The 19,999-nt window shown below is 37.9% G+C and overlaps 1 protein-coding gene across 1 annotated transcript; it reads left to right on the top strand.

Moving 5' to 3' along the window:
- The first annotated feature begins 16,261 nt into the window (after positions 1 to 16,261).
- On the top strand, positions 16,262 to 16,858 carry LOC107903184 (14 kDa proline-rich protein DC2.15). The gene has a single exon (XM_016829226.2). It carries the CDS (start codon positions 16,270 to 16,272, stop codon positions 16,654 to 16,656), a length of 387 nt encoding a protein of 128 aa, XP_016684715.1. The 5' UTR covers positions 16,262 to 16,269; the 3' UTR covers positions 16,657 to 16,858.
- The last annotated feature ends 3,141 nt before the right edge of the window (positions 16,859 to 19,999 follow it).

The raw sequence follows: 19,999 nt of genomic DNA, 5'->3' as shown, positions 1-19,999 counted from the left end.
TGAAGTACTCAATTTTCCGTAACCGTTCCCTAATTTGGTTGAAGAATGATATGTGACAAACGGGCCCAAGAATTAAAGGAAATGGATGAGTGGTAATAAGTTTATACAAGGGAACTCACCAATGACTGTGGTTGACAGGTGAACTTAATAGTTGTGTATATTGTATAATTGTATAAATATTTGGTAAGATTTATGTTTTATGCTTATGAACTTACTAAGCTTCTATAAGCTTACTTGAATGTATTCAATGTCTCTTGTAGGTTGACGTGGAAAAATACGGAGGATCGGATCAACACAGAGGATCACACTATCCAGATTATCTCCGATAGCTTTTGTAAATTTCCTTTTTGATTTATATGGCATGTATAAGGTTTGATGATTATATAAATACTAAAACTTGTTTAATGAATATACATTAAAGTAAAGAATGATGAATATGTTAAATAGTATAATTATAATAGTAATATAATTTGGTATCAAATTGATTGAAATGAATTGGTTGGTCGGATTGGTCTCGGTTTTAAAATTTGCAGGAAAGGTTAGATATTTAAAAATAGGTTATATTGAGCAAAAAAAAAAACTTTGGGATTTTGCGAAAAATTCCCTATGGTTCGATTTAATTCTGGTTTGGTCTCGAAGTATGTTTTGGGCTTTAGAGGCCATCTAAAGGATGTCATGACATGTTTTAGTAAATGAATAGTATTTAACTCGTATTAATGGAAAATTAATTCGATAAACTCCGGTAATGCCTCCTACCCTATTCCGGCGACGAATACGGGTAAGGGGTGTTACACAAGTAGAGCCTTTATATAGAGACACTAATTTTCATAGTTGTCCTTTATAAAACGAGGAAATTGAAATGGAAACATTTCATTACTTGCCATATCTTCTTACAATAGAATCTAACTTTGATACCATTTTTTGGAAAGATGAGGAATATAACACCCCAAACCCAACCTAGAAGTTAAGACCAAATCTGGAGGAGTTAGACCAACACATCAAAAACTGATTTCAATAAGTACCCAGAAAACGTTCAAAGATTACTCAACTATTAGGGGAAAATCTATTCAGAGTCTTATTTTGAAAACTGAAATCCTTTTGTTGACTTGAGTGATTTTTAAGTTTCACGTTAAAAATTATCAACTACCGATGAATTTAGCAAAAATCAAAACGAGCTCAGAAACATATTACAACCCACAAAATCAAATATTTCTATATTATTGCAAAACAATCTGAGCTCCCACACGCTGTCTGGTCCTAATTCAGAGGCTTACTTGAACACACAAAGTTAAAACCAAAAGGTGAGCTATAAAGCCCAATGTATAACCAACATCAATTATAGTTAACAAATCATAGTATATAATGTAACAACTCGTTTTCAGTGAAATTAAAATAGTGGTTTTGGGACCACAATTCTGAAGAGTAAATTTTTATTTTATTATTTCAACGTCTATGGGATTATAGAAAGATCGTATTAGAATTTTGTTAAGAAATTTTGATGTTTTCTTGATTAATTAACTAAAAAAGACTAAATCGTAAAAAGTGTAAATGTCGAGTTCTAATAGCTAAAAGAGTCTAATAGCCATGAAATATTAAAATAAAGGACATGAATGGTAATTAGACCATTTTATGAAATAGTGGATAGTTATGGATATGGTTTTGATGAAATTATGATAAATTTTTAAGGTTAAAATGGTAATTTAGAAATCTAAACCTAAAACAAAAGAAAAGAAAAATAAGTATCATCCTTATTCATCTTCCCTAATTGATTTTAAAGGAGAAAGAATACCATTGATGATCATAAGTTTCGACAAGCTTATACTCTATTGCATGGTATGATTTTGAACCTCGTTTTTAATTATTTTTATGTTTTTAAGTTAATTGTAGCTTAATCTAGCTAGTCTGAAGGTTAATTTGTAAAATTATTAAAGGTTGAGGGTTATTCCATGGATTTTTTTGAATAGGTTTTGATGTTAAATGATAGACTATGAATCTTTGTTAAAAAATAAACAAGTTTTGTTTAGTGATTTTTTTTTAAATTTTGGAATTAGGGATTAATTTGTTAAAGGTATAAATAATAGGGTTTTATTGTGAAATTATGGTAAATATAAGTTGTTTCAAGGTTCCTTGCATGTTTTATTAACATGTATTTAGATTAAAATGGTTAGATTTAAGTTATAAGCTTAAGGACTAAATTGTAAAAAAGTTAAAATGTTGGAGACAAATTGGTATTCTTTTTCATAAATGTGAATTATGGATTGATTGAATGTTTGAGGTTAATTGAAGTACTTAATTTAATATAATTATCTATTTAGATCAAGATAAACCTCAACCGAACCTAAATTGAGAAAAAACGAAAGCTTCAGACTAGTTCGACCCAACTTCTACGCCTCTAGTCATCGATGTAAGTTCGTATAAATGGTCATCATATATATGTTATTTAAATTGATTGTCATCCTGTTATTTGTAACACCCCAAACCCGGCTTGGAAGCTATGGCCGTATCAGGCGCGTCACATTGAAGTGTTTTAGCAAAAACCTTGTTTTCATTGAAAACCCTTCCTGAATATATGAAACCCTAGTTAACTTATGAAAACTCTCTTTTCAGTTGCGAAAGCTTTGTTTATTTGATTTAAGAAAACTTATCATTTAAAAATCTAGTTGCGGAAACGTAGAATAACATGCTATAATTTAAGAAACCATGTTTAACCTCTCATAATTACATCACATATAAATAATGACCAAATAATAATAAAAAGGAAGCCTTATTACAATCCGAACTGAAAAGTACTTAATAAAATAGAATCTCGTATGCTTTAAAAAAAACACAAGTCCATGTTGTCTTGCTAGTTGGCCATCCAGAGTCCCTCCAATATCGAGCAACAAGCATTTAATAAACACCATACAATAAACATACAATACAATGCAATGCAATGCGATGCGATCCCATCCCAATAATCCATCCGTTACACACCGGCTCCGTCCCCTGACACATCATGTGGGGATATAAATATCGACCCACCCAATTGATACATATCCATGGTAGCCCGATTACGGAACTACCTTCATTTACATATTAGGCTTAAAAGCCGCTGGTGAATCCACGATTATCAAGCAACCATGCGATCCTCATACACTTCCTCCGTTCCATATTCCCCATCCCATATGCAACCTAAGTAGAATTTCATATGTATGCAGCAGATATGCATGTCACATTCATAAAACTTACATTCAACACATAGGGGTATTTTGGTCATTTTCGCCCTTAGGGGCATTTCGATAATTTTTTCCTTATTACGGTTTTCACTTCTCTTGGCCTGTTAACAAATCCCGTGAGCTAAGATGAACGAATACTATGCACCAGGTAAGATTCCAGAGAAGAGGAGGTGGGTCATTAAGACTGCTTAAGTACCAAGCTCTCCCTAGATCCAATCCTAGACATGCATATACCCGTTGCCACACCTTAACCCTATGACTTGTCCACGGTCTCAAAAATTTAATTACGTTTTATGTAGTCATCATATACTAAGCCCAAAACCCCTACATACATGCATATGGCCCACTAGGCCCAACTCATTTATATGGCCCATCTGGCCCAATTCAAGTTCATATGGCCCATCAGACCCAATTCACATTCATATGGCCCATTAGGCCCAATCTCATTTATATGGCCCATCCGGCCGAAATCACATTATATTCATGATCACACACAAATTTTCTATCACATAGCATCACTTATCAAATTTTGCCTATCATGGGCCCAACAGCCCATCGGGCCCATTTAACCCATTCTGGCCCATTTGGCCTATTCACAACCCAAGTCCATAGAATCACCCATGGGCCTCAGACAACCTACTGTAGCCAAACTTTCAGCTTTTCGGCATCTCTGCTTTTGCCGATCTACTTGTGTGTACAGTGTAAATACACACCTGGTAAGCAAGCGTGCTGCGATCTCCTTAGCCCCAAACCTACAATAAATATCACCCTTCAATTAATCATATGTTTAATACATATCTTTACTAAAAATCGAAACCTCACATTAACCTTACCTTGAACACCAATCCCTAATAGCTTTTCCTTGATCACGTACTCCCTATATATGCATTAATCTTACTTATTAAAACCCAAATACTAAAGGACTCGCATCCAACATAATTTACCCCCTTATCTCACTTAAGACCATTCTGCCAACCTTAGCCAATAAGAGAGAAATACTTACCAAAACCACAAAACACCTAAAAAGCAATTCGGCAGAGAGCTAAAACCCGAGATCCGATACTAATTCCCTACCAAAGTTGATTAGAAAAAGTAAGTGAAGAATAGCGTAATAGATTCTTAGCAAAACCAATTGGGAGAACAAACACTTACACTAGATTTGACCGAAGTAAAAGGAGTAGTAATTGCACCAAGGGTATTCGGCCAAAGAGGTGTTCGACCCTTTGCTATTTCGTATGGCAAAAGAGGGTTATTCGGCTCCAAGGAAAAAGAAAGAAAAGTCGGCAATGAAGTAGATGAAGAATAGAAATCGGCACAAGGAAGAAAAAAGAGAAACAAAGGGTTTTCGACTTTTAAGGAAAAGGATTTCCGGCAATAGGGTGAAGGGAAATTCGGCATTAGCCTGACAACCTCCCACTCAGCACCTATTTATAGTCCCTATAGCCGAATTCCTCAAGCCCAAGTTCCCAATTCAACTCTACTTGCTCCTCATTTCTCATCTCCTCGTTTTTCTCCCTGATAACCCCTTGATCATTTCCTCAAATTTCTCCACTGAACACTCCCCTTAGAGTTCACCTTCACGCCACTTCTAACCTTCTAGAAGGTCCAAAATTAAACTCCTAAAAATACTAAGCTAAGATTCGAACATTGGATCCCTTGCTAGCCATTAACGCCACCTCCCTACACCTTAAGTGGCGTCACTTAGCCACTCCTCCACAAGGCTTTTTAATGCCATTTTCCCCATCTTTATTTAAAAGCCCAACTATTTGTCAACAAGGTCCTTTTAACTATTAACGCATAATTTTCTTTTCCTCTAAGTTCGAACTTAAGCCTTAGCCAAGACCTACTATTACCTGGTTAACTGAAAATACCCAGCACATTTTTATCAGAACTGAAAAAAAAAAGAAAATTCAAGATTTTGGGATTTTTGGGGCTTTACAACTCTACCCTCTAAAGGAAATTTCGTCATCGAAATTTTACCTAATTCAAACAGTTGAGGATATTGACGTCGCATCGCTTCCTCAGATTCCCAAGTAGCCTCCTCAGCCTTGTGATTACACCAAAGTACTTTGACTAATGGAACGGACTTCCTTCTTAGTACCTTAACATCACGTCCCATTATTTGTATGGGCTCTTCCTCCAAAGTTAGGTCTGGCCTGACCTCGATTTTCTCAACCGCTACGACATGTGAAGGATCTGAGCGATACTGCCTCAGCATGGAAACATGAAACACGTCGTGGATCTGGCTTAGTTCAGGAGGTAACTCCAGCTGGTAAGCGACTGACCCAATCTGCCTTACAACCCGATATGACCCAATGAACCTTGTGCTTAGCTTTCCCTTCCGTCCAAACCTTAATACTGAGACCTTAAGAAAAACTAAGTCTCCCACTGCATACTTTATCTCTCATCGCTTAAGGTCAGCATACGACTTCTGCCTATCCGAGGCCTCCTTTAACCAATCCCGAATCAATTTTACCTTATCCTCAGTATTGACTACTAACCCAGAGCCCAAAAATCTTCGTTCACCCAACTCCGTCCAACATGTTGGAGTTCGACACCTTCGCCCATACGCGAATTCAACTAACGGCAAATAGTCTTTCCAGCTTCCTCAAAACTCAATCACACATCCCCTCAACATATCTTCCAATACTTGGATCACCCTTTCTGACTATCCATCAATTTGAGGGTGGAATGTCACTGAAGTTCAACCTAGTACCCAACGCCTCATGCAGCTTCTTCCAAAATCGCGAAGTGAAATGTGGGTTCCTATCAGATATTATGGAGACTGGCACTCCATGCAATCTCACGAGTAATCGGTGCGAACAGGTACAAAATGGGCAGACTTGGTTAACCGATCCACTATAACCCATATCGAGTCTTTCTTTGTAGGCATCAAGGGTAACCCACTAACAAAGTCCATAGTGATCCTTTCCCACTTCCAGAGTGGAATCTTCACTGGCTGAAGCAATCCTGAAGGCAACTGATGTTTCACCTTCACCTTTTGACATACCAAACACTTACTTACAAACTCCATGACCTTACGCTTAAGTCCAGGCCACCAGTAAAGCTCCCACAAATTTCGATACATCTTGTTTCCGCCAGGATGCATAGCATAAAGGCTACTATGTGCTTTCCGTAGAATAGAGTGTCTTAGATCATTATCCTTAGGTATACACATTCTCCCACGGAAACACAACACCCCTTCACTGTTTATCCCAAAGTTCGATGTCTCCCTATTCTCTACTTGTCTAAGACGGGCACCCAAGGTCTCATCCATCAATTGCTTACACCTTGTCTGCTCGACCCACACCAGCTTTACTTGAAGCTCAGTTAACAAGCTACCATCATCCAACAAGCTTAAACGGGCGAGCATAGCCCTCAAGTTTGACTTAACCCTACGACTCAACGCTTCGACTACCACATTCGTTTTGACAGGGTGGTATTCAATCATACAATCATAATCCTTCAATAATTCCACCCACCTACGTGCCTAAGGTTAAGCTCCTTCTAGGTAAAGAGGTACTTCAAACTCTTATGGTCCGAATAAATTGTACACTTCTCCCCGTATAGATAATGTCTCCATATTTTTAACGCGAAGACCACCACGGCTAGCTCCAAGCCATGGGTTGGGTAATTCACCTCGTGAGTCTTAAGTTGTCGTGATGCATACGCAACCACCTTTCCTTCCTGCATCAACATGCAGCCCAAGCCCGCATGCGACGCATCACTATAAACCGTAAACTCCTTCCCAGGCTCTGGCTGAATCAACACAAGGGCCTCAGTTAAAACCTTCTTAAGTTTTCCAAAACTCTCTTGCTGCTTGTCCGTCCAAACAAACAGTACCCCCTTCCTCAACAACTTAGTTAATGGTGCAGCAATTACTAAAAAGCCCTCGACAAACCGTCGATAGTACATCGTCAAACCCAGAAAAATTTGGATTTTCGACACCGACTTAGGTGTTTTCCAGTCTAACACCGCTTCAATTTTTTGGAGATCCACCTTAATCCTCTTGGATAACACCACATGTCCTAGAAAAGTAACCTCCCTTAGCCAAATTCACACTTACTAAATTTGGCATACAACTGTTTCTCCCTCAAAGTTTGCAACACAATCCTTAAGTGTGCATCATGCTCATCCTCATCCCTTGAGTACACCAAAATGTCATCTATAAAAACCACCACGAACCGGTCCAAGTAGGGTTGGAAGACCTGATTCATAATATCCATAAAAGCGGCAGGTGCGTTCGTCAGCCCGAATGGCATCACCAAGAAATCTTAGTGCCCATAACGAGTTCTAAAAGTTGTCTTATGAACATTCGCCTCCTTAACCCTCAATTGGTGATACCCCAAATGCAAGTCAATCTTCGAGAAAACGGAAGCTCCCCTAAACTGATTAAAAAGATCATCAATTCTCGACAAAGGGTACTTGTTTTTAACATTTAACTTATGGAATTGTCGGTAGTCGATGCACATTTGCAACGTCCCATCTTTCTTCTTCACGAATAACACCGGGGCTCCCCACGGAGACACACTTGGCCGAATGAATCCTTAATCCAACAATTCCTGAATCTGAGCCTTAAGCTCCACCAACTCCTTTGGTGCCATCCGATAAGGAGTGATGGACACTGGAGCCGTACCAGGTAATAACTCGATCCCGAATTCTACTTCCCTGCTGGGTGGCAACCCAGGCAGCTCCTCGGGAAAGACATCAGGAAATTCCTTAATTGTTCTCAACTCCTTAACAGTAGGGCTCTTAACCTCCGTATTGCTAATGTAAGCCAAATAGGCTTCGCATCCCTCTCGAATCAACTTCTCTGCCCTTGATGCCAAAATTACATTCGTCAGATAATTTCGGCGTTCACTAATCATCACTATTTCCTTATCCTCCGCCGTTCTTAACACCATTCGCTTTGCAGTGCAATCCAAGGTGGCTCGGTGCTTCACCAGCCAATCCATAACTAAGATTAAGTCGAATTCACTAAACGGAAGCTCCATTAAATCCACTAAAAATGTAACCCCTTAGACTACTAAGGGTACCTTCCTGAACAACTTATTCACACCTACTGACTGCCTAACGGACTTATCACAGTCATCTCATTCGGAGTAATTTCAAACATATCACCGAGAGGTTCAGTCCTATTGCATGCAACATATGAATGCGTTGATCCAATATCAATCAATGCAGTGTAAGGTGACTCATATATAAAGAGCATACTCATTATCACATCTGGGGCATCCTCGTCTTCTGGGCGACAAGTAGCATAAACCAAAGCTGGCTGTCTCACCTCAGCATGGCCTGCATTTCTTCCTAGTGCTCCACGTCCACGTCCATTTCCATTACTGCCTCTGGCCTGCCCACGACCCCTTGGCGGCAACTGACCACCCCTTGTGGCTGAGCACCACATTGACCCACTACTAGCACTTGACCTAGCATTCGGGGGCAATCCTTAATCCTATGCTCCATAGACCCATGAGCGAAACAAGCTCCCATTTTCTTCCAACACTCCTCTATGGCTTTTCCTATAATCAGCACAAGCTGGCACCCCGATATTAGCAGCAGGGGGCCCTGCTCTAACTGGCCCATTAATTCTTGCCCTAGACTAGGTGTCTGTCTAACATCAAGAGTCTCAACCTCCTTTTTATTCTTACCCCTTTCTTTTTCCCGATTTAAGTGCTCAGTGCGCTTAACCTCCTCCGCTATCTTTGCCTTCTCTACTAACTCTGAGAAAACTCGCTCCTTTTGTGGAGCTATCAGTACCCTGAGGCTATCTCTAAGTCCATCCTCAAACCTAACGCAAAGCTCATAGTCCGTTGCCACCATTACTCTTGCATACCTACTAAGGCGTAAAAACTCCGCTTCATACTCCGCCACCGATTTGTTTCCTTGGGTCAAGTTCAGGAACTCCTTCCTTCTTGCATCCACATAGCTTGCACCCATATATTTCCCTTGGAATACAGCTTTGAAAAACTCCCAAGTGACCCGCTCCGGTTGGGTGCCTTCTTTCACTGTCAACCATCACTGATAGGCTTCTTCCCTAAGCAGTGACACTGCTCCTTTTAGCTTTTGTTTCGGTGAATAGTCCAGGTCTTCCATTATCCTTTTCGTAGCCTCCAGCCAATATTCATCCACCTTAGGAGCCACACCAGCTATGCCCTTAAAGACCTCAGCCCCGTTTGATCGAAGTCACTCCGGAATGGACCCCCGATTTCCAGTGCCATTATTGGGCCCAGCAATCCTTTCTAAAATTCTCAGCATTACTTACGAAAATGCATTTTCTCCTGCAGCCTGATCATACAGTCCATTCCCAGCCATAGGGAAGGCCGGAGCCTCTTCTACTCCAACATCAGACATATGGCCTAATGCCGATGATTCAGCCCTAACACTTCCGTGGTCTCGGCCACGGCCGCCTGCACCTCTTCTAGCGCTCATCGTTGATCCACGTATTTTTTGGGTTAAGAATTTTATGAAGTTTTAGTTAGTTCAATAATTAACTCGATGTTTTATGAAAGTATTTGAAGAGAAGATTGTTTTCGAAAATGCTCTACAGTTTTAAGATCCTACGGGCTTCAGTTTCATTCTACATAATCGTCTAGAATAACCCTCTAACTATCTATAGTATAAGAATTTAAACAAGTTTAAGAATAAGAGAACTTACCTGGTTCGACGTCAGAGACTCGGTGTGCCGCTCAGCAAGATTTACTTTTTTCCAACACATTGTAATTCAATCAAATATATTTTTTTAAACACAAAAAGAAATCAAGTAATAAGACCCACTTCACAGCCCGCGTTTTTACAACCTAGACTCTGATACCACTAAATGTAACACCCCAAACCCGGCCCGAATGCTATGGCCGTATCTATCGCGTCACATTGAAGTGTTTTAGCGAAAACCTTTTTTTCATTGAAAACTCTTCCTGAAGATATGAAACCCTAGTTAACTTATGAAAACTCTCTTTCTAGTTGCGAAAGCTTTGTTTATTTGATTTAAGAAAACTCATCATTTAAAAATCTAGTTGCGGAAATGTAGAATAACATGCTATAATTTAAAAAACCATGTTTAACCTCTCATAATTACATTGCATAAAAATAATGACCCAATAATAATAAAAAGGAAGCCTTATTACAATCCGGACTGAAAAGTTCTTAATAAAATTGAATTTTGTATGTTTTTTTTTTAAAAAAAAACACAAGTCCATGTTGTCTTGCTAGCTGGCCATCTAGAGTCCCTCCAAAATCGAACCTTCTACTGAGCATCTCCTGAAAATAAAATAAAAGAGGGGGGTGAGTTTTCGCCAAACCCAATGTGTACAACCCTCGATCGAGCAACAAGCATTCAATAAACACCATACATCAAACATGCAATGCAATACAATGCGATACGATCTCATCCTAATAATCCATCCGTTACACACCGGCTCCGTCCCCCGACACATCATGTGGGGATATAAATATCGACCCACCCAACTGATACACATCCATGGTAGCTCGATTGCGGAACTACCTTTATTCACATATTGGGCTTAAAAGCTACCGGCAAATCAACGATTGTCAATCAACCATGCGATCTTCATATACTTCCTCCATTCCATATTCCCCATCCCATATGCAACCTAAATAGAATTTTATATGTATGCAGCAGATATGCATGTCACATTCATAAAACTTACATTCAACACATAGGGGTATTTTGGTCATTTTCGCCCTTAGGGGCATTTCAGTAATTTTTCCCTTATTACTGTTTTCACTTACCTTAGCCCGTTAATAAATCCTGTGAGCTAAGATGAATGTATACCATGCACCAGGTAGGATTCCAGAGAATAGGAGGTGGGTCATTAAGACCGCTTAAGTACCAAGCTCTCCCTAGATCCAATCCTAGACATGCATATACCCGTTGTCACACCTTAACCCTATGACTTGTCCACTATCTCAACAATTTAATTAAGTTTTATATAGTCATCATATACTAAATCCAAAACCCTTACATACATGCATATGGCCCATTAGGCCCAATCTCATTTATATGGCCCATCCGGCCCAATTCACATTATATTCATGCTCACACACAAATTTTTTATCACATAGCATCACTTATCAAATGTTGCCCATTATGGGTCCAATAGCCCATCGGGCCCATTTAGCCTGTTCTGGCCCATTTGGCCTATTCACAACCTAAGTCCATGGAATCACCCATGGCCTCAGACAACCTATCGATTTTCCCATTACGAGTGTTCGCGCACTCGCATGACTATCGTAGCCAAACTTTTGGCTTTTCGGCATTTCGGCTTTTACCGATTTACTTGTGTGTGCAATGTAAGTACACACCTGGTAAGCAAGCATGCTGCAATCTCCTTAGCCCTAAACCTACAATCGATATCACCCTTCGATTAGTTGTATGTTTAATACATATCTTTACTAAAAACTGAAACCTCACCTTAACCTTACCTTGGACACCAATCCCTAATAGCTTTTCCTTGATCACGTACTCCTTAGATATGCATTAATCTTACTTATTAAAACCTAAATACTAGGGGATTCGCATCCAACATAATTCACCCCATTATCTCACTTAAGACCATTCGACCAACCTTAGCCAATAAGAAAGAAATACTTACCAAAACCGCAGAATACCTAAGGAGCAATTCGGCAGCAAGCTAAAACCCGAGATCCGATACTAATTCCCTTCCAAAGTTGATTAGAAAAAGTGAGGGAAGAACAGTGTAATAGATTCTTAGCAAAATCGATTGAGAGAACAAACACTTACACTAGATTTAACCGAAGTAAAAGGAGTAGTAGTTGCACCAAGGGTATTCGGCCAAAGAGGTGTTCGGCCTTTTGCGATTTTGTATGGAAAAAGAGGGTTATTCGGCTCCAAGAGAAAAGAAAGGAAAGTCGACAATGAAGTAGAGGAAGAATAGAAATCGGTACAAAGAAAAAAAAGAGAAACAAAGGGTTTTCGGCAATACGTTGAAGGGAAATCCAGCATTAGTCTGATAGCCTCCCACTCGGCACCTATTTATAGTCCCTATAGCCGAATTCCTCAAGCCTAAGTTTCCAATTCGGCTCCACTTGCTCCTCACTTCTCATCTTCTCGTTTTTCTCCCTGATAACCCATTGATCCTTTCCTCAAATTTCCCCACTGAACACTCCCTTTGGAGTCCATCTTCAAGTCACTTCTAACCTTCTAGAAGGCCCAAAATTAAACTACTAATAATACTAAGCTAGGATGAGAACCTTAGATCCCTTGCTAGCCACTAACGCCACCTTCTTACACCCTAAGTGGTGTCACTTAGCCACTCATCCACGGGGCTTTTGATGCCATTTTCCCCTATCTTTATTGAAAAGCCTAACTATTTGCCAACAAGGTCCTTTTAACTATTAACGCATAATTTTCTTTTCCTCTAAATTCGAACTTAAGCTTTAGCCAAAACCTACTATTACCTGCTTAATCGAAAATACCCAGCACATTTTTATCAGAATCAAAAAAAAAGTTGAGATTTCGGAATTTTTGAGGCGTTACATTATTTCCATTGTAAATGGATCGATATATGAACATATTAATGCTATAATAAATTGACGGTTATCAAGTCCTGGTTGAAGGAATTCTTAGGATATAAATGACATGTCATTAGGGATTTCATGTTTCTGGTGCTGGTCATAAATTTCCTACCGATGGCTGAAATCCTGCATTTGTTCCAGATTCTCCACAGCTTGTGTGAGCAGTACCGTGTAACTTACATTCCGACCCACAGCTTGTGTGAGTAGGCCCATTTCACAGCTCGTTTGAGCAATGATGTAAAGGAAATGTTACAGTTATATGTAAAGGCACACTATGTGTAAGCTTTCTCGAGTATCCAAAGTAATTCTAAATGGTTCAACGGGCAAGAAAAGGGAATGAACAGTAAGTGTTCAAATGGAATGTATCATGAACTTATGAAAAGGATTGATGAACTAAACGATGTTTACATATGGAAAATTACTTATCTTATGAATGATTTCATTTATGATATAGATGAACATACTAACTTGTGAGTTAGTAATGTTGTATAGGCTTACACTAAACTTATGACATTGATATTGGTTTGTACTTATTGTATGAATTGTATTATAGAAATGGTAAGTTATGTTTTAAGTTTATACGATCTTACTAAGCATTCATTCCTTACGTAGTTTCTTTTTTATGTTTTATAGATTATCGGAAGCTCGATTTGGTTGGAAGCTCATTGGAGATCTATCACACCATCTAAAAGTCCATTTAGTAGTTTTTGTGCATTTTGGCCAAGGTTTATAATGGCATGTATAGGGTGGTTTATAATGGTGTTTTTGATGAATATGTAAACGGTAACTTGATATGTTTGTACTTTATGTTAATGTACGCTTAATGGAGTTATAATACTTGTTTTGGGTAAGTACTTTTGGTCACTTTTTGATAATGGACGTCTATGGCATATTGATACAATATATTGGTTTGAGAATGGTCAATATGTGGTATGTTTTAGGTAAGTAATTGAATAGCTTATCATGTATGAATTGTTACAATATTGACATGTTTTGATGCTTTATGTCTTGATATATTGATATGCCTTTGAAAGGTATATTGGTTAGCTAAATTAGGATCTTGAAATCGCAAATCTATAAGTGTTTAGATGATGTTTTGATGCTTTGAAAGTGTGCATATTTGGTCTAAATGTTTATGTATGAAATGGTCTTGGAAATAGCTTGATTTTAGGTAAATTTGGGTCCACACGGCCTGAGACACGAGCGTGTGACTCAGTCGTGTAAGACACACGGCCGTGTGTCATTTGATGAAACCCTTAGGGTGTAAGTCAATGAGTTATGCGACCTGACACATGGACGTGTGGAGCAACTCAGAGAGTTACATGGCCTGGCACACAAGCGTGTGACATGGCTGTGTAACCCTACTCAAAGAGTTACACGGGCAAGGACACGAGCTGAGACACGATCGTGTATCCCTAGTTTGAAGGTCACACGGCCTGAGACATGGGCATGTGTCTCAGCCGTAGAGCACATGGCTGTGTGGCCCCTATTTTTAAATTTTTCTACTTTTTTCCAAATTTTTTTATTTGTTTCAAATTTATCCCAAATTGCTTCTAAGTTATTTTTAGGGGCTTGAGGGCTCAATTTAGGGACAAAATACGTGTATGTGAATGGTTTATAAACTGGTTAAGGTATTGAATGATTTAAAGTTCAATTTAGGCTCAGGCCCATACTGATACTAATACTGTAATGGGTTAAGGCCCTAACTGAAACTAAACTGTTACTGAATTGGGCTTAGGCCCAAACTGTATATGCTCACTAATTGATTGTTTGATATGGGATTACACACTGAGTTTTCATAACTCACCTATTTGTTTATCTGTACAGGTAATCCCCATGCTTGGGCAGGTCGGTGCTGTGAGGGACTCGAAGGTGGCCACACAACCGCATGGACTTTCTCGTTGGGTTTTTAAATTATAAGTAGTTTTATTTTGGGTATTTTTAATGTAATAAGGCCTTTTTAAAAATTTTAAGCTTTAATTTGGAGTTTTATTTTTTAGGTTTATATCTGTTAGTATTAGGAAGCGGGTTTTCGAAAAGATAATTGTTTTTCAAAACACCACGTTTACGCAAGATGTTTTAAAAGCTTCCACAAGAAATAATGTTTTAAAATTAATAACAATTTAATATGATTAACTTTTTCCAAACAACTTAAGTTTTGAATGGGAACGAGACATTCTAAAATCTTCGTTGAGATCACAAAGAGGTTAATTGTATAAAATGGGGTTTTCAACGATATTATAATTTACGAAAAAACACTTCAATATGACATCGCTGGATTTGGCCATAACTTTCGGGCCGAGTTTGGGATGTTACAATATGTTTAATATGCAATCAATGTTTTTTAAATTGGTTGGTGGTTGAATTGGACAAACCATTGATTCGTTGGTTCAACTAATTCGATTAAAAAATTATTAAAAATTTTAAAAAAATTAAAAACATGGTTCAACCAATTCAACTATTGATTCAACCGATCTTTAACTAGTTCGTATAGATTCACGATCTAACTGGTTTAAAGCCAATTTTCAAACCAGTCTTCCAACCGATTTCTAATCCAGTTGGTCATGTCATTTGCCATATCTAAAACCAAATGAGACCGACTAATAATATACCAACGCATAATCTAGAAACTTGGAATTACAAAATGCAATAACTTTAAGCTGCCTACTTTGCCAATTAATTTGATAAGAGTATTGATTAATTTGATAAGAGTATTGATTAAGAAAATGATTTCAGTTAAGGTCATCAATTAATCTTTATATGGATTGCCAACAAACGAAAGGGTTCCATCACTCACATGGCGAAGGTGGTTGATAATAAAGAAAGCCTTCCACCTTTAATTTCCCCCTTTTTTACATGATATATAGAAAAGTTTCCACCTTAAGAAGCTCATTGCGAAAATGTATAGCAATATATTTTTACAGGGAAGGAAATATTAAGAAAAAAAACACAGTTTTTATTTATTTATTTATTTTTATTGTGTTCCCAATACAATAGTTGAGAATCACATCCACTAGAGGATATTCAAATCACAAAAATTTTGAATTTAGCTTCTCTCTTAGTACATGCTATTAATTTGTTGGACTATACTGTACTCTCCCCAAGAAATAGTATAATTTTTACCTTTAAAAAGTCTCCCACAATAGCAACTAGCCAGGAGAAACATTTCTTAATTGAGGGCCAAGGACAATATATAATATATTCATGAAATGGGATTGCTTGATTTGTTGAGACCATGGTATTTCTGTCCCAAACAAATGCCAGATCGGTAATTATTCACGGAGATTGGATAACAAGTCAATCCAAACAGTAAAAAACAGTACATTGAAATATAATATAGATCCTGGACTCTCTTGCATTGCCAGCTAAATTCTAGCCAGACTTGCTATTTCACGTGGCTAGAGGCTAATGCTGAATGACCCATTTCGCCATCGTGATCAGTTAGGACTCTATATAAGCCCACAATGCTAGTGGTGGAAATGTTCAGAGCTTTGTTGAGATGGAAGCCAAAAGATGTTCATCCGCCATCTTCCTTGTGGGTATCAATCTACTTTTCTTCACTTTAGTGAGTGGATGCTACACTTGTGTTCACCCAAGACCAAGTGGTTCTCCTCCCACCAAAAGGAGCTGCCCTAGAGATGCTCTGAAGCTAGGGGTTTGTGCCAAGGTGCTGAATGGAACAGTTGCTGGAGTAGTGGTGGGGAACCCTCCAGATACTCAGTGCTGCTCAGCGCTAGGGGGACTTGTGGATTTGGAAGCTGCAGTGTGTCTTTGCACTGCCATTAAAGCTAATGTTCTTGGCATTAACATTGATATTCCCATTGCATTGAGTTTGCTTATCAACACTTGTGGGAAGAACCTACCTTCTGACTTCATTTGTGCTTAACCAATGTTTTCTAGTTAATTTCAACAAATTAACTCTGCTGGAATGTAGCCTTTTTTTCTCCCATTCAGTAACTTTATAATTTTCCTAATTGGACAATTGTTCCATTAACTGCTACTATGAGACAATTACAATATTTGTCATTGTAATTTCAAATGGCTCTTTCTTTCTTCATGCGTGTTAATTTAATCAGAGTTAATTGCTAGTGTTTCTTTGGCATTTTTTTTTATTTCTTCCGGAGAAATTCAAGTGTAGAGAAGTGGCATACAAAAAAAAAATCTCTGCGCTGATAAACGATACAACAAGCAAAATGGACACAATCATTTGAGGCAAGTGTTGGACCCCAAATTATTTAAATGCATAAATTGGGTTTTTCGATCAAATTAAAAAAAAAACTGATGGTTGTATTAACCAATATAAACTTAGAAATTTTATAAAAAAGTAAATACATTAAAAAATCCAAAATTATAAAAATAGAATTTTTTTTAATTATAAATATATACGAAGTAATTAATTTTTTTCACAATTTTGAGTTTCTCTTTAAACATGTTCTTCAATTTTTCTAGGTGATTTCAAGATAAATTTATTTTCTATTAGAGTTTGTTTTAAAAAATTTTCTTAGATTAAGATTTGGATTTCTTTAGCCATTTGACTGACTATCAAAGTAGAGAATCTTTACAAATTTTTGCAGTTGTTAGCAGTGGAGCTAAAAAAATTTTAGGGGTTAAAATTAAATTATATATTTTTATAATAGTAAAAATATAATTTTATTATTTTAATAGTTTATATATTTATACTTTTTTAAAGGATTATATCAAATTTTTATTATTTTTGAAGGTTAAAGTATATTTTTTAACTTTACTAATTTAAAATTTTATGAATTATAAAAGGCTTAAAGTGAAAAAGTTTCCTCCGCAGGCTCCGCCACTGGTTGTTAGAAAATAACATCAACCCAGAAAAAAAATGTTATTCATTGTTCATTGTCTACTTCTACTGTAATACCCCAAATTTGACCTAGATGTCCAACCCAAGTTTAGAGAGTTACATCATCGATACTCACAAGCAACGAAGGATTCCCAATTCAGGCAAAAATCAATTGCAGTAAGAAGAACAAAAATAAAAGAAAAGAAAACAGGAAGACAAGGAACCAAAATTTTGAAAAAGAAAAAGAACGATAGAATTCTTCAGCGTGTTTTAAAATAACCATCATCCCACCTTCAGCCAATTGCAAAAATATTTCCTAATGCATACAATGGGACTCGAACTCGGAACCAGACAGAATACAGACAGATGCTTAACTAGTGAACCAGTAGGCTCATTCTTGACACTAATTTACCCAGAATTGCCCAAAAAAATTAAAGAGTTTAATTGTGAGAATTTGTAATAATTAATTTCTGTATCTCTGGTTCTGTGCCCTACTTCTTTGTTTAAGGTCTCGGGTTTGAGTGGCATCGTTAAAAGTTTTGTTATTTTTTTAAAACAACCCTTATCCATGTGTTAGGTGGTTAAGTGCAATTCTAGGTAAATCGGTGTCAAGAATGAGCCTGTTGGTTCACTAGTTAAGCATCTGTCTGGTTCTGAGTTCGAGTCCCATCGTATGAATTAAGAAATATTTTTGCAATTTTCGGAATGTGGGATGGTGGTTATTTTAAAACATTTTGAAGAATTCTATTGTTCTTTTTCTTTTTCAAAATTTTGGTTCATTGTCTTACTGTTTTCTTTTCTTTTATTTTTGTTCTTCTTACTGCAATTGATTTTTTCCTGAATTGGGAATCTTTCTTTGCTTGTGAGGTTGATATTGTGCGAGGATACTACAAGAGTTATGACTCCACTGTGTTAGTCTGATTCCCTGTGTTTCGTGCAAGGTTCCGGGTAGTCTCCGCATTATTTTTCCGTCAAACGAAACCAGGTGCATATCAGAAACCTTAATTTTTGCAAGTTCCAATCGCTAGAAATGGTGGCTGTCGACGCCACACGGCCAGGCACACTAGCTTGTGTCCAAGCCGTGCGAGCCACATGGCCATGTGGTTGGCCGTATAACTCACTGTTCGTCGATTTGGGACCACATGGGCGTGTATCTAGGCCGTGTGTGGCCATATTAGTGCAGGGTTCACACGGGAAAGGGACACAGGCATGTGTCGGAGCCATGTAACGTACTGTTTGTAGTACAAGACCACACAGGCAAGGCACACGAGTGTGTGTCTTGGCTGTCGGGCGTGTTCCCAGGCCGTGTGAGTCACACGAGCAAGGACATGGGTGTGTGTCTAGGCCGTGTAACTCACTGTTTATACTTTAGAACCACACGGGCAAGACACATGGGCATGTGACCAAGCCATGTGGCATGTTACTGAGGCCCGAAATCTATTTTTGAGGCTGTGAATGTTATTAACATGGATACTGGCTTCCTCTTTGTGTGAATGATTGAATTTGATTATATGGAAGCTGTCTGAAATTCTGATACTGATGTGTGCATAACATAGTTGTATGTATACCATGATGCTTATTCTGAGATGGCACTGTTTTATCTGCTTGGGAAATAAATTTGAATGATTGAATAATTGGTACATAGGTTGGGTTATTGCAAAGAAAAAAGTAATCTGTACTGAAATAGTGGTTAAGCCACAATGTGTATAAATTTGATTCTGGCACTTTGTTGCCTTTTGATCTAACAGCTAAGTTGGGTCTTTATAAAAGTGTAAAATGGACACTCTAAGGTGTGTAGGGTTGGATAAGCATTGAATGTCCTTAACAGTGTGTTGGGAAGGCCGACGAAGGTGTGTAGCGGTTGGGGGTAGGATTATTGCATCTAAATCTAATCTGTATTTTATCTGGAACTGAATTGGCATATATACATATGTGTAACTAATATGCTCTGAATCTAAACTGAAACTTCGTTTGTATCGAAGGAGATCTTTGAATCTAGAACTATTCTATAATTAAGCACTAGTTAAACAAATTTCTTTTACGCACTGAGTTCACAACTCATTTTGTTATTGATTAGATTTCAGGTGGATCTCAATCTTGAACGGGTCGGTACCATAGGAGCTTAGTCAAGCTTTTAACTTCCTTTTAAGTATTATGTTAGGACTTTAGGTAATCTATGATAGTAGGACTTTAGCAGATTATGCACTAATTAATCTTTGTGATGGATATTATGTGGAACATGGTTTAGTATATTATTGTGTTACTTGTGTGGTATGCGAGTATCGATGATGTAACTCTCTAAACTTAGGCTGGACGTCTAGGCCGGGTTTGAGGTGTTACATTTGTGAGAATCTGTAGTAATTAATTTTTGCTTCTCTAGTTCTGTGCTCTGCTTCTATGTTTAAGGTCTCGGGTTCGAGTG

Source organism: Gossypium hirsutum, chromosome A08 (genome assembly GCF_007990345.1).
Source record: "Gossypium hirsutum isolate 1008001.06 chromosome A08, Gossypium_hirsutum_v2.1, whole genome shotgun sequence".
Lineage (NCBI taxonomy): Eukaryota > Viridiplantae > Streptophyta > Magnoliopsida > Malvales > Malvaceae > Gossypium > Gossypium hirsutum.
This window is presented reverse-complemented; position numbering and strand designations above follow the sequence as displayed.